General features: G+C 45.9%; 1 protein-coding gene across 15 annotated transcripts in view; it reads right to left on the bottom strand.

Annotated features, from left to right (window-relative positions):
- Positions 1 to 2,873: 2,873 nt before the first annotated feature.
- LOC130905999 (neural cell adhesion molecule L1-like protein) overlaps positions 2,874 to 12,723 on the bottom strand; it is a 104,877-nt gene continuing 95,027 nt past the window's right edge. For 12 of the 15 annotated variants that reach the window (XM_057819860.1, XM_057819851.1, XM_057819842.1 and 9 more), the window contains one exon: positions 2,876 to 6,437. In XM_057819860.1, coding sequence (XP_057675843.1) covers positions 6,227 to 6,437 — 211 coding nt within the window. In that variant the 3' untranslated portion in view covers positions 2,876 to 6,226. Of the gene's footprint in view, positions 6,438 to 12,723 lie in introns of all 15 variants that reach the window. The other 3 variants (XM_057819903.1, XM_057819919.1, XM_057819910.1) reach the window with 2 other exon arrangements.

Genomic DNA, 12,723 nt, shown 5'->3' with positions numbered 1-12,723 from the left:
GAAGCGAATGAATTTCACGCCATCATCGAGTAGTGTTCTCTGCTGCAAACACTTCGAAGATGCCTGCTTCCTTAACCGGTCTGCTTATGATCAAGGATTTGCCAAAAAAGTGTGATTTTTGGATAGATGACTGATGACTTTGTCAAAGCAGAGCTGCCAACTGTTGTGGAATGAATAGTATAAGCTAGCGACGTTAGCCGAAAGTTAACTCATGGCAATCCCCGATCATAGTTGTTGTTGCTTTCGCTAGGTTAAGCGTGTTTAAATTGTGCGTCATCTACGATCTAGTCCGAAAGGGTTAATCCACTGTCAATCTGGAAAGGGGTGTGGATGTGCATTTAAGCGGGTCGGCGTCGCGGTAATTCACGGTCACGTTGCAGTAAGAGACACACACCGGCAGTGAGTTTGTGCACATTTATTTGTATTTGTATTATGTATTTCCACCTTCTGTTAGGTTTTGTATTTGTTTTCTCCTAGTGTGACTTGTCCCTGTGATTGCCCATTGATTTCACCTGATGTGCCTTCTCCTTGCCTTTCCCCCTGTGCTCACCTGTTCCTTGTTGTCTCGTTAACCCTTGTTTGCTTGTGTGTGTATATAAGCTCCAATTTTCTGTTCACTCCTAGTTGCGTCATTGTCAATGTCTGTGTCTGCGTCAAAGTTGAAGTCCTGTCCTAGCCCTCGTGTTCGTCTCAGTAAGTTTTTGATATTCAGCCTTTGTTAGTGACCTAAGTTATTTGTTGATAGTTTTTTGATCACCACAGCCTTTGTTTTGTACTTTGTGCCTTTTGTTAGTTATCATTAAAGCCTTTTTGAGTTCTCTGCCACCTGCCTTGCATTTTTGTTTCACTGCTTTTGGGTCCACACAACCTACCTGCCTGCCCGCGCATTCCCTGACAGAATGACGCAACCACTAGTGGACCCAGCGGGAAACAACCGGCACCGGCATGCTCGCCGACGGCTTTCTGCCCGTTCCCCCGATTTTGTGTTCCCTCGGCATATATTTTTGGAGTCTGATTCTGACTCAGACCTGGATTTTGATTTCACGCCCTCCGTTTCCCCTGGTAATTTTTCCTTCCACCCGTCGCACTTTGTGTCCCGTTCCGAAATCTTGGCCAAAGACTCCTACCTGGGATCCCGGTGGGCCATCTATCGGGGACCCCCCCGGGGTGGTCTGCGGGGACGCCCAGGCTCACTGCGGCCTAATGGGGCTATTCTGCCGCCCCTGCCACCTGAAGGCACTCAGCAAAAGCCTCGGCGTGGCCGTCAACGCCGACGGCGGGCGGCGGTGCTGACGTCGTGGGTTCCCGAAGCTCCCGCGCCGGCTCCACGCAGTCAAGTTCCTCCCGCGCCGGCTCCACGCAGTCGAGTTCCTCCCGCGCCGGCTCCACGCAGTCGAGTTCCTCCCGCGCCGGCTCCACGCAGTCGAGTTCCTCCCGCGCCGGCTCCACGCAGTCGAGTTCCTCCCGCGCCGGCTCCACGCAGTCGAGTTCCTCCCGCGCCGGCTCCACGCAGTCGAGTTCCTCCCGCGCCGGCTCCACGCAGTCGAGTTCCTCCCGCGCCGGCTCCACGCAGTCGAGTTCCTCCCGCGCCGGCTCCACGCAGTCGAGTTCCTCCCGCGCCGGCTCCACGCAGTCGAGTTCCTCCCGCGCCGGCTCCACGCAGTCGAGTTCCTCCCGCGCCGGCTCCACGCAGTCGAGTGCCTCCCGCGCCGGCTCCCCGCAGTCGAGTGCCTCCCGCGCCGGCTCCCCGCAGTCGAGTGCCTCCCGCGCCGGCTCCCCGCAGTCGAGTGCCTCCCGCGCCGGCTCCCCGCAGTCGAGTGCCTCCCGCGCCGGCTCCCCGCAGTCGAGTGCCTCCCGCGCCGGCTCCCCGCAGTCGAGTGCCTCCCGTGCCGGCTCCCCGCAGTCGAGTGCCTCCCGTGCCGGCTCCCCGCAGTCGAGTGCCTCCCGTGCCGACCGCTTCTGTTTTCTCCTGCGACTCCGCTGCTGTTCCGCCAGCAGACTCCTGCGACTCCGCTGCTGTTCCGCCAGCAGACTCCTGCGACTCCGCTGCTGTTCCGCCAGCAGACTCCTGCGACTCCGCTGCTGTTCCGCCAGCAGACTCCTGCGACTCCGCTGCTGTTCCGCCAGCAGTCTCCTGCGACTCCGCTGCTGTTCCGCCAGCAGTCTCCTGCGACTCCGCTGCTGTTCCGCCAGCAGTCTCCTGCGACTCCGCTGCTGTTCCGCCAGCAGTCTCCTGCGACTCCGCTGCTGTTCCGCCAGCAGTCTCCTGCGACGCCGCTGCTGTTCCGCCAGCAGTCTCCTGCGACGCCGCTGCTGTTCCGCCAGCAGTCTCCTGCGACGCCGCTGCTGTTCCGCCAGCAGTCTCCTGCGACGCCGCTGCTGTTCCGCCAGCAGTCTCCTGCGACGCCGCTGCTGTTCCGCCAGCAGTCTCCTGCGACGCCGCTGCTGTTCCGCCAGCAGTCTCCTGCGACGCCGCTGCTGTTCCGCCAGCAGTCTCCTGCGACGCCGCTGCTGTTCCGCCAGCAGTCTCCTGCGACGCCGCTGCTGTTCCGCCAGCAGTCTCCTGCGACGCCGCTGCTGTTCCGCCAGCAGTCTCCTGCGACGCCGCTGCTGTTCCGCCAGCAGTCTCCTGCGACGCCGCTGCTGTTCCGCCAGCAGTCTCCTGCGACGACGCTGCTGTTCCGCCAGCAGTCTCCTGCGACGACGACTCCGTTCCTGGTCCGCACGGCGACGACGACTCCGTTCCTGGTCCGCACGGCGACGACGACTCCGTTCCTGGTCCGCACGGCGACGACGACTCCGTTCCTGGTCCGCACGGCGACGACGACTCCGTTCCTGGTCCGCACGGCGACGACGACTCCGTCCCTGGTCCGCACGGCGACGACGACTCCGTCCCTGGTCCGCACGGCGACGACGACTCCGTCCCTGGTCCGCACGGCGACGACGACTCCGTCCCTGGTCCGCACGGCGACTCCGACTCCGTCCCTGGTCCGCACGGCGACTCAGACTCTGTTCCTGACCCTCGCCCCGATGATGCAGCTCCCCGTTTCCTGCCACAACGTGGCGGTATGGACGACCGAGCACTACCTCGTCTGGGACGCCCGCCTGATCTGCCCGTGCGGTCACCCAATGTCTGGCGCCCCGGGCGCCCTCCCGATCGACCCGTGCGATCGGCCCACGTCTGGCGTCCTGGACGCCCGCCTGACTAGCCCTGACGGGCTAATGTTGCTCCCTCCTTCAGCATCCTTCTTCTCGCCGTGTTTGGGACTTTGTTTTCATCGGGACGTCTGGGATCCGTCCCTTGAGGGGGGGGTACTGTTAGGTTTTGTATTTGTTTTCTCCTAGTGTAACTTGTCCCTGTGATTGCCCATTGATTTCACCTGATGTGCCTTCTCCTTGCCTTTCCCCCTGTGCTCACCTGTTCCTTGTTGTCTCGTTAACCCTTGTTTGCTTGTGTGTGTATATAAGCTCCAATTTTCTGTTCACTCCTAGTTGCGTCATTGTCAATGTCTGTGTCTGCGTCAAAGTTGAAGTCCTGTCCTAGCCCTCGTGTTCGTCTCAGTAAGTTTTTGATATTCAGCCTTTGTTAGTGACCTAAGTTATTTGTTGATAGTTTTTTGATCACCACAGCCTTTGTTTTGTACTTTGTGCCTTTTGTTAGTTATCATTAAAGCCTTTTTGAGTTCTCTGCCACCTGCCTTGCATTTTTGTTTCACTGCTTTTGGGTCCACACAACCTACCTGCCTGCCCGCGCATTCCCTGACACCTTCATGCTTCAAGCATTGCATTGCATTTGTACGGTTGGGCGTTTCTTTCACGGTGATCGCTTGATAGCCTTCTAGTTTGTGTTTCACAAGCGCCGCTGACAGGTGACAATTTAGCGTGTTTGTATTGAGTCAATCTCGCAGCGAGCGGCTCAAGTCACGCAGTGAATCATGGGAAATGTAGTCTCGGGATACCACTGAAGTCGTGCTTTGTAATCTGTTCGCTTGTGTGAAAAAACTACATTTCCTCACGCCATAAGACGCCACTTCCTGCCGAGAGTTGTGCCGAGCTGTGTTCTTACTGTTAGCTCCATGTGTTAATAAAGAAACAAAGTTGTCAGCACGTCGTGTGTTCGATACATTTGTAAACAAAAAGCTCATAACAAGACACTATGCACGATCCGTTTAAGAGACGCTGGAGTAGTAGGAGGCAAGGAGGAGATCAGCGAGAAGCAAAACTTTGCAGTCGAATGTGGCGGCAGTCCGCTATTATTTTGTTTTCTTATTGTTGCCACAATAAAGTGGAGAAAGCCATCATCTCCTTCTTTCCCCCCAACGTTTTTATTTTATTATTTTATATGCACGAGAGCTACCGGATCTGCCAAAAAGAACATGAAGTCTGATTATTATTTTTTTTTAACAATGTCATCAGATAGACAAAAACATAAAATTATGTGGAAATGCCTGCATCTTCAAATCATGAAAATAATAACAGCCTATATCTTACCAATCTTGTAATCTCCATGGGTCTTGTATCCATTCCATGTCAGGCAGTCTAGGCACATTGTTTGCATCCTGATTAGCGTCTGGCTAATACATGTTAGGTCCAACATAAAATTCCAACCTCCTCTTCTTCCTCCAACGCTCCAAAAACTTAATCTCCCCCCCTTGCGCCCGATCTATCGCTTATATCGCTGTTTGAATCATTGTTTGAAGGGCTTTGTATGGCGGCCGTATGTATGGAGCTGCCATCGCTGTTCCCGGTGTGACGTATCACTTCCGGGTTCGTCCCCTTTCAGGCTCAAACTTCGGAAACGCGATTATTTTGTCAAATATACAACATATAAATTATTTTCTCATGCTTTATTTGTTGGACAGTGTTTAATTACTTTGTGACCCTATTTGGCATGTTATGAAATTACTTCACATTACTGCTTTAAAAAGGCCCAAATTTGTAGTTGTGCGGATTTCAGGGGTAAGACTATTCCATAACCTGGGCGCAGCAACCGCAAAAGATCGGTCTCCCCACTGTTTGAGTTTGGACCTCGGAACGTGCAAATGAAGTTGGCCGGTAGAGCGAAGAGTCCTGCCAGAATTACGGATGGATAAAATTTCCGAAAAGTAAGAAGGAGCCTGGCCATTAATTGAATTAAAAACAAACAGTAAAAGTTTAAAATCAATTCTAAAATGGACTGGAAGCCAGTGTAGCGATGATAGCACGGGGGTAATATGTTCACGTCTAGGTGTATCTGATAAAAATCGAGCAGCAGCATTTTGAACAAGTTGGAGACGAGAAATTGACAACAATTTTAATTTTTTTGTTTGTAACTGTCTTGTGACTTTCATATGTACTTTTGTTTGTGTTTTTATTTCTTAATTCACAGTTTTTGTGTCTTGCTGATTTAATGTGATGTAAAGCACTTTGAGTGATCTTGTGTTCAATTGTGCTATACAAATTTGCCTTGCCTTGAGTCAACATGCAAAATGTCTTCACCGACCAAATGTCCAAATGTTGTAAGCAGGGAGCAGCTTCCTCATCTTCATCCGTCTTGATTGCCATGTTCGCAGATGGGTATTTTTCATCATCAGAGTCAGTATGTCAGTTCAAACTGCTAGGGTTCGACCCCAAATTCCTCTCCCTGCACAGCATTCTCATCGTCACTCGAATACATTTCCTCCGGAAAGACTGTATCGCAAGAAATATCCACTGATTCACAGTCGCATCCCGCATTGGAGTCCACCATGGTGATGGAGTTAGCTAGTCCGCTGTTCACCTTGTGTAGCGTCAAATTCCCAAGAAGCCCTATTTGTTTCACGCGCATCTTTTACTATAATTACCCTTTGTTCCGAGATGTGCTAAAACCAGTGCATCCAGCTTGATGTTATTTTCAAAAAATGAACAGGCTTGTAACATTTTTGGGCTTAAATATGTGAAATTTTAAAGTGTGTTGTTTGTGTTGGTTCTGATCACTGTGTGAACAAAACAAGCCAACAGACAGTGAACGATAGGTAAAAAAATAAAAAACAAAAAAAAAACATTTTTTAATTTTGAGAATAAAATCCTAAATCCAATGAATCGGTTAACAGTCTTACAGTATGTACAAAAACAATTGTCTTTACACTTTCTTGGCAAAATGTGTCATAAAAGACATTTATGTTGTTTCATATTTTTTACTTTGTTATATATAATTTTGTGGAAGGCGAATATTTAACAGTTCTTGTCAGAATTTGAAAGCTTGGCATTATGCAGTGACAGGGCCAAATCCATTGTGTGCAGTGACAGAGCCCCCTTGTTTGTGTCCTGAATATTCTCCGATAAAGGATCCGTCCTCACTGAATTCTCCTCCGCCATCAGCGTAGTCGACCAGGCTGTCTCTGCTGACGCTGTCCCCGACCGCATCATCGCCATCCAGGGAACAGAGGCTGCCCCTCAGTGGCTTTTCATCACTGTCACTGCCATCAACAACAGACCAGGGTCAGTTGAATGAACAAAGACAATGCATGACAAAGACATCAAATAGCACAACTAGGCATGCTTTATGTATGTCTCGTGGAGACTTCCTTTCATCATACACAAATGTTGGGCCACATTAATAAGTGCCCACATTCTAAAGGCCAATTCTTCTGGTTTAAATGCATCACTATGGGATGCAAGCAAGGTGCAAATGTAGCGCCTGCATGGTACAAGGAAAGCTGCAAGGGCTTGCTAAAGTCACTTCACTAATTGCTAATTGCCGAGGCTCCAGGACCAAAGGCAATTTCAAATCTCTTTAGAGTCCATGATGGAAATTGCAAGTGTCTCTCATTCCAAACACACAAAACGAGGACATGGGTGTGTGTGTGCGCACGCATGTGAGAATGGTAGGTGTTGAAGACTGAGATTGAGAAAGGGAGAAGAATACAGAAGGAGGGTAGTGAGAGGTAGGGCCATATACAATCCCAGACAAACAGCCTGTCATTCCCAGTTTTCCCAGGGGGTGCACACCAGGGCCGAGGAGATTAGATGCCAATTTAAGAGCAGGCAACTGGCCAACTTTGCTGGTGTCTCACTACAAGACAGGAGGTCACCTCAAAACAGGATATTTTTCCCGTGCTGTCCTGCTTTATAATTCCCTAAACCACTCTCCCTCATTTGATTTAGCATTCACAACACAAAGTGGCTATTTTCACAGGTGGATTCTATTTATCAGTATGAGTTGTGTTTTCACTTGGGGGCATACAGAAGAATTAAAGGGAGGTGCAGCAGCTTGAAGACATTAACGAAAAATACTATAAAACTTGCCCCCAGCAATTAATATTCATTTAAAGTGTTTCTGTGATTGGAAGAGTGTCATTTAAATCCTTTTCATTATTAAAAGGCAAAATGCATTGGGTTTTTGTTCATACTATAAAAGAGGACCCATAAATCTGGCTGTTAATGAGGTACAAAATTAGCATTGGCATTCGGTGATCAAATACAATAGTGAGACAGTAAAGCAAAAGCAGCATTGTGTACTTTGAAGTGATACTGACGAATCATTTTAAACTTGAAATAGTACAAAATATGCCTTTTTTTTTTTTTTTTTTTTTTTAATTCTTATGTTGATAGGTACATTATTAAGTGGCCCAAAATCTGTTGTGTATATTCGGCTAGTGGACTTTATAAACCTTTAAATAAACATTTTGAACAAATAGAATTCCACTTATTTTTGACAATGCTCAAGATGAGGTGCAGCTGTTATGATACAATATTTGCATAAGGTACTTAATGAATAGCGGGAAACTATAGTGCTATGCCATTGTCAAACACATTTTTAACACAAAAAGCATGTCAAGATTACAAAGAATTTCTCCTTCATGTGGATTTATAATAAGCAATCTTATCTCTCCTTTTCTTTCCAATTCCATTAGACTGTTTTACCATTCGGGCCACACACGGTCCGCATTTAAACTCTTATCAAAACTCCTTTGGCTGATGATTGTTGCATGGTGAAGATAAGTGGCTGTTATCAAAGAGTGGTGTAATGCCATGGATGCCGCTGCCCGCCCACAGTGACTTTGAATGCGCTGATAAAAAGAAAAAAAAAGCAGTGCAAAAAAAGAAAAAAAGGCTCAATGCATTTGAGTCACAGCTCCTTCGGGACATTCGGTCTAAGTCAGCCTCAGCTGCTTGTGCAACAAAGCTTTCCTGCGGCCCCCCCACAAGACGCTGAGTGATAGATAGAGTGCAGGCACATCACCGGGCCCAGAGTAATTACTTTTGTCTTGCCATTGACCCGTACTGACTTGGTTCCAGGGTAACACAGAAACATCAGGTGTAAGAAGTGATGTCTAAAGGTTTACTTTGATTCAAGCTCAATAGTGCTCTCAAACTTTTAAGTAATTAACATTTTCTGATAAACATTACGAGTCAACAGGTAAATGTCTCTGCCAATGAGTGTTTTAGACTGCCTCTTATACTTATTTAAGAAGGACAATTAAATCAAATTATATATACATCTCCATTCGATCCTTTTTAGATCGTTAGCACCATTATTTTTGGACTTTAAAGTGCTTATTTTTTGCCCTCATTTTAAACCCTGTGATTTATAGTCCAGTGCAGTTTATTTATGGACTTATACGGGCTGACAAGCTTGGTGTTATACCAATGAGTACCATAGTGCAATATGGTCACCTGGGGTTTATATTCCAGTGTGGTTTATAGTCAAATAATTACAGTAGTTGTTCCAGTGACTATTGTATTCTGGTTCTCTCTTTAATGAATAGTGTCAATAACTTGAGTGTGCTATTATTCTTACTAAATAGGAGGAAAACAGGAATCCTGAAAAGTTTTACATTTGACAAAAGGGTATAAAGAAGGCGAAGTGAAATCATCCTAAAGGTCCATGAGCAAATAACATACTCACATATTGTATGTGGTCATGTTTGTAAAGCCATGTTGAAAAAAATAGGAAGCTCAGTTTAGGGTTTAAAAAGAAAAAGAAAAAGAAAAAACAGAATAATCCGCGTCGCTCGAAGCAGACTCGGAGCCTTGACACCTGCTGTTCTTGCCCTGGTCTACAGGGCAACCCAGCAGAGGGCTGTCTCCTAAGAGAAATCGTCTGAAGCATAATTATCATTTGTCAGCTCTTTGGACACGTGGCAAAGCAGTGGGTGGCTTATTGCCTTCAGAGACTCAAAGGGCATAAGAGAGGGCCGGATTCAGCTTTAAAGCCAGGAAAACAAAATCATAGCCAGGCTAAGGGCACTCTGGGGGGATGGCAGTCAGAACAGCTTCATGAAACCAAGCATGAGAGGCATTCTAAACAGATAGTAGCAGTCCAGCTTCTCCACTGAATTCCCAATAGTCCCTCCAGAAATACACTGAAATTGAATAAATATTCACATTAAAAACGAAACATTTTAAAAATGGGGAGCTGTAAGCATTTTGAATGAGTAGTGTTCATCTCTAATGGAGCCACTTTATTTGCCAAATTCCTTAAAAGGGACACTTAAGTTCAATGTAACTCCTTTCCAGCCATTTAGAGACTATAATTATTACTGTATGTTCTCTTCACTGTGACTCTTAAAGAAAAACCCTTCAGCCTTAGAGCACAGTCATTATTTTCATGGCCCATCTGCCTTCATCAAATTATTTTGTGTTGCCAGTGAAAGCAAATCATGTGCATCAACGGTTTATATCGGGATAAAATACCAAGATTTCAACTTATTTTCCACTTTTTAAAACATTGAGATGACACAAGCAGAGATCCAAGTGATCACTGTTTGTGATGTTTGTGATCAGTAGGACCACTGCTTGTGTCATCTGTTTGTGATGTTTGTGATCACTAGGCTTGTGTCATCTCGATGTAATCTGGATCACTCAAAAGGGATCCATATTATTACATATGCACACAAAAATATAGTATTTTATGCACTATAAGTTGCATCAGAGTATAAGGCGCACCAACATTGAATAGCATATTTTAAAACTGTTCATATATAGGTCGCACCACATTATAACGCACAGTCGTAGTAGTAGTCGTCGTCGTCGTAGTAGTAGTAGTAGTAGTAGTAGTAGTAGTACAACCATTAGATGGTGCTGCGCTAAAGGCAATGTCATGCCATCATTAACCAATACTGATCCATGTATAAGGCGCATTCAATTATAAGGCACACTTTCTACTTTAAAAAAAAATGAAGGCTTTTAGGTGCGCCTCATAGTGCTGAATAAATTGTGCATATATTTTTGTGTTTACATGCAATAATATGGGGCCATCATACATTTCTATGGGTCGGCACACATAATGGCCCTCCAAAGATAAACATAACAGACACAGCCCACAACAAAGATGGATTTGACATCCCTTACATAGAACAACAAAAATTTCAGTCAATAAATAGCTTTCAGACCTCAAACATGCTGGAATGATTTCAAATGGACCAACACTGTCACAGGTGCAACATCCGACATGTGCCTGGATTTTGGCATCATGATTTATACTCTTAGGGATTGAGAAAAACAGCTGCAGCAGATTATGTCAACATGGGTAAATACAGGTTTGGGGAGATATTATCATTATTATTTTTTAAGATCTGTGCCAGAATTTATTATATTCCTCTTAACGTGTACATGACATGAAAAATTAAATCTGAAATAGCATTATTATTGGAGTTAAAATCATATATGAGATGATTCAATTATATACAAACATTTGGCATAGCGCGGATGATGAGAAATACGTCTTTAAATCTGCCGTTTAGCTCCTGTCATCATAGCACTCTGGGCCTGCAGACATCACATCTGTGATGACATCATGAGGGGACCAAAGTCGTTGTCCGACTGAAGGAACCTGAATACTTAGTTCCTATAACTGTAGGTGTAGAATCCAAAACGCAAAAATCCCTTAGCCCAACGCTCTCCTCTTCCGTCTTCCTCGTGCAACGCTGGACAGTGGCAAAGAAAAACTCTCACGCTGCTCATTAAGCATTCGTTCTTTTAATCCAATAAAAAAGTAATCCACAGCTTGACATCCAAAAACGTTAACAAAAAAGCAAATGAGATCCAAAAACATAGGGGGTAAAGTGAGAGATTAATTCAGAGAGGCTGAGGTCAAAAACTGTTTGGGCTCTGTCTTATAGAATCAAAATTAATTATTCCCAACTAACATGCATACTTAACCAAACATTATCTAGGCTTCTACATTAACGGCCCCTAATTGTTATCACCAAAAATAAAAACAATTACCTCAAAGTCTAAAGTTAAATAGGGGTGCCTAAATAACACAACTATCGAAATTCTATAATAACAACAAAGTTGTCCATATGTCCATTTACTATGCTGCACTTCTTGTAGAAGGTATAGCTTTGTTATCGGAAGACAAAATTTGTTGGTCTTCGTCTTCACTCGAACCTGACGAACAAGTTCATCCCTACCAGGAAGAGTCTCCATAATCCTTCCAAGCGGCCATGTATTCCTCAGTGAAGTGCCGTCCACGATCAGCACCACGTCTCCGACGCTGAAGTTTCTTCCAGGTGAAGACCATCGTTGACGTTCTTGGAGTTGCACGAGGTATTCCCTGCACCAGCGCTTCCAGAAAATGTCTGTGAGCTACTGTACTTGCTTCCATCTGTGGTGGGGATATTGATCCTCTTCATGAAACAATCCTGGCTGCAAGTCCAGTTTGACCTTTATAAGCAGCAGGTGGTTGGGTGTGAGAGCCTCCAAGTCATTGATGTCCGAAGATGCCTTTGTGATGGGTCTGGAATTTACTATGGCTTCAGCTTCACAAAGCAAAGTTTGTAGACCATCTTCATTCCAAGGTTGCTCCTTGACAGTGACACTCAAGACTTTTTTCACTGAATGAAGGAGTCGCTCCCAACTTCCTCCGTGGTGAGATCCTACTGGAGGATTGAAATGCCACTGAATGCCTTTTTGTTGCAAGTATTTTTCAATCCGCTTGTGTTCCATTCCTTGATTGATTTCTTCATTTCCTTGTCCGCTGAATGAAAATTGGTTCCGTTATCTGAATACATCTTTGTGACTTGTCCTCTTCTTGCAATAAATCTTCTGATTGCGTAGAGACAAGCATCTGTGTCAAGCGATGATGCAACTTACAGATGTATGGCTCTTATTGCAAGACACGTGAAGATTACGCCATATTTCTATACTCGTCCTCTTTTTGCTTGGAATCAATGCCGACCCTTGTGAAAGGTAGACCGTCAAGCAGTACCCTGCAGAAAGGTAGATCTGCTATGAGTTGCTGGCCTGTAGTTCCATGAAGCCTTTTGCAGGTATCGATTTGGATAAAATCCTTCTGATGGCTCTATCAGCTCCAAAAATCCAGAATCTTTGATGTAGAATAGCCATCATGTGGTTTCTTCCAGCATGTCCTGAATGTGTCACACCACCAATGCGAACATGCAAACTCTTGGGCAAGATGGCTTGCTACTTTGAGTCCTCAGGCATCGCTGCATGTCTCAACCTTCCACCAACTCTTGTAACACCATCTTGGAGTACTGGACACAACTTGGGTGTTCTTGTAGCATAGCCAATTCCACTTTGAAACTTTGGCGTTGGCAATGCTTTACTATTTCAAGTTCTGCTTCAGCAAAATCATTACAAGACAAGTACTTTATTTTGACTGCTTTCTTGAATGCACTCATCTTGCTTTCTTCACCTAATGCTCTTAGCTCCTTTCTCTTTTCCGTTAGCTCCTTTAAAAAACTTTTAAACTTCAGGAACCAGGCTACTGTCCGCTTAAAGGCTGTCCAGAATGAG

Source organism: Corythoichthys intestinalis, chromosome 2, assembly GCF_030265065.1.
Source record: "Corythoichthys intestinalis isolate RoL2023-P3 chromosome 2, ASM3026506v1, whole genome shotgun sequence".
Lineage (NCBI taxonomy): Eukaryota > Metazoa > Chordata > Actinopteri > Syngnathiformes > Syngnathidae > Corythoichthys > Corythoichthys intestinalis.
This window is presented reverse-complemented; position numbering and strand designations above follow the sequence as displayed.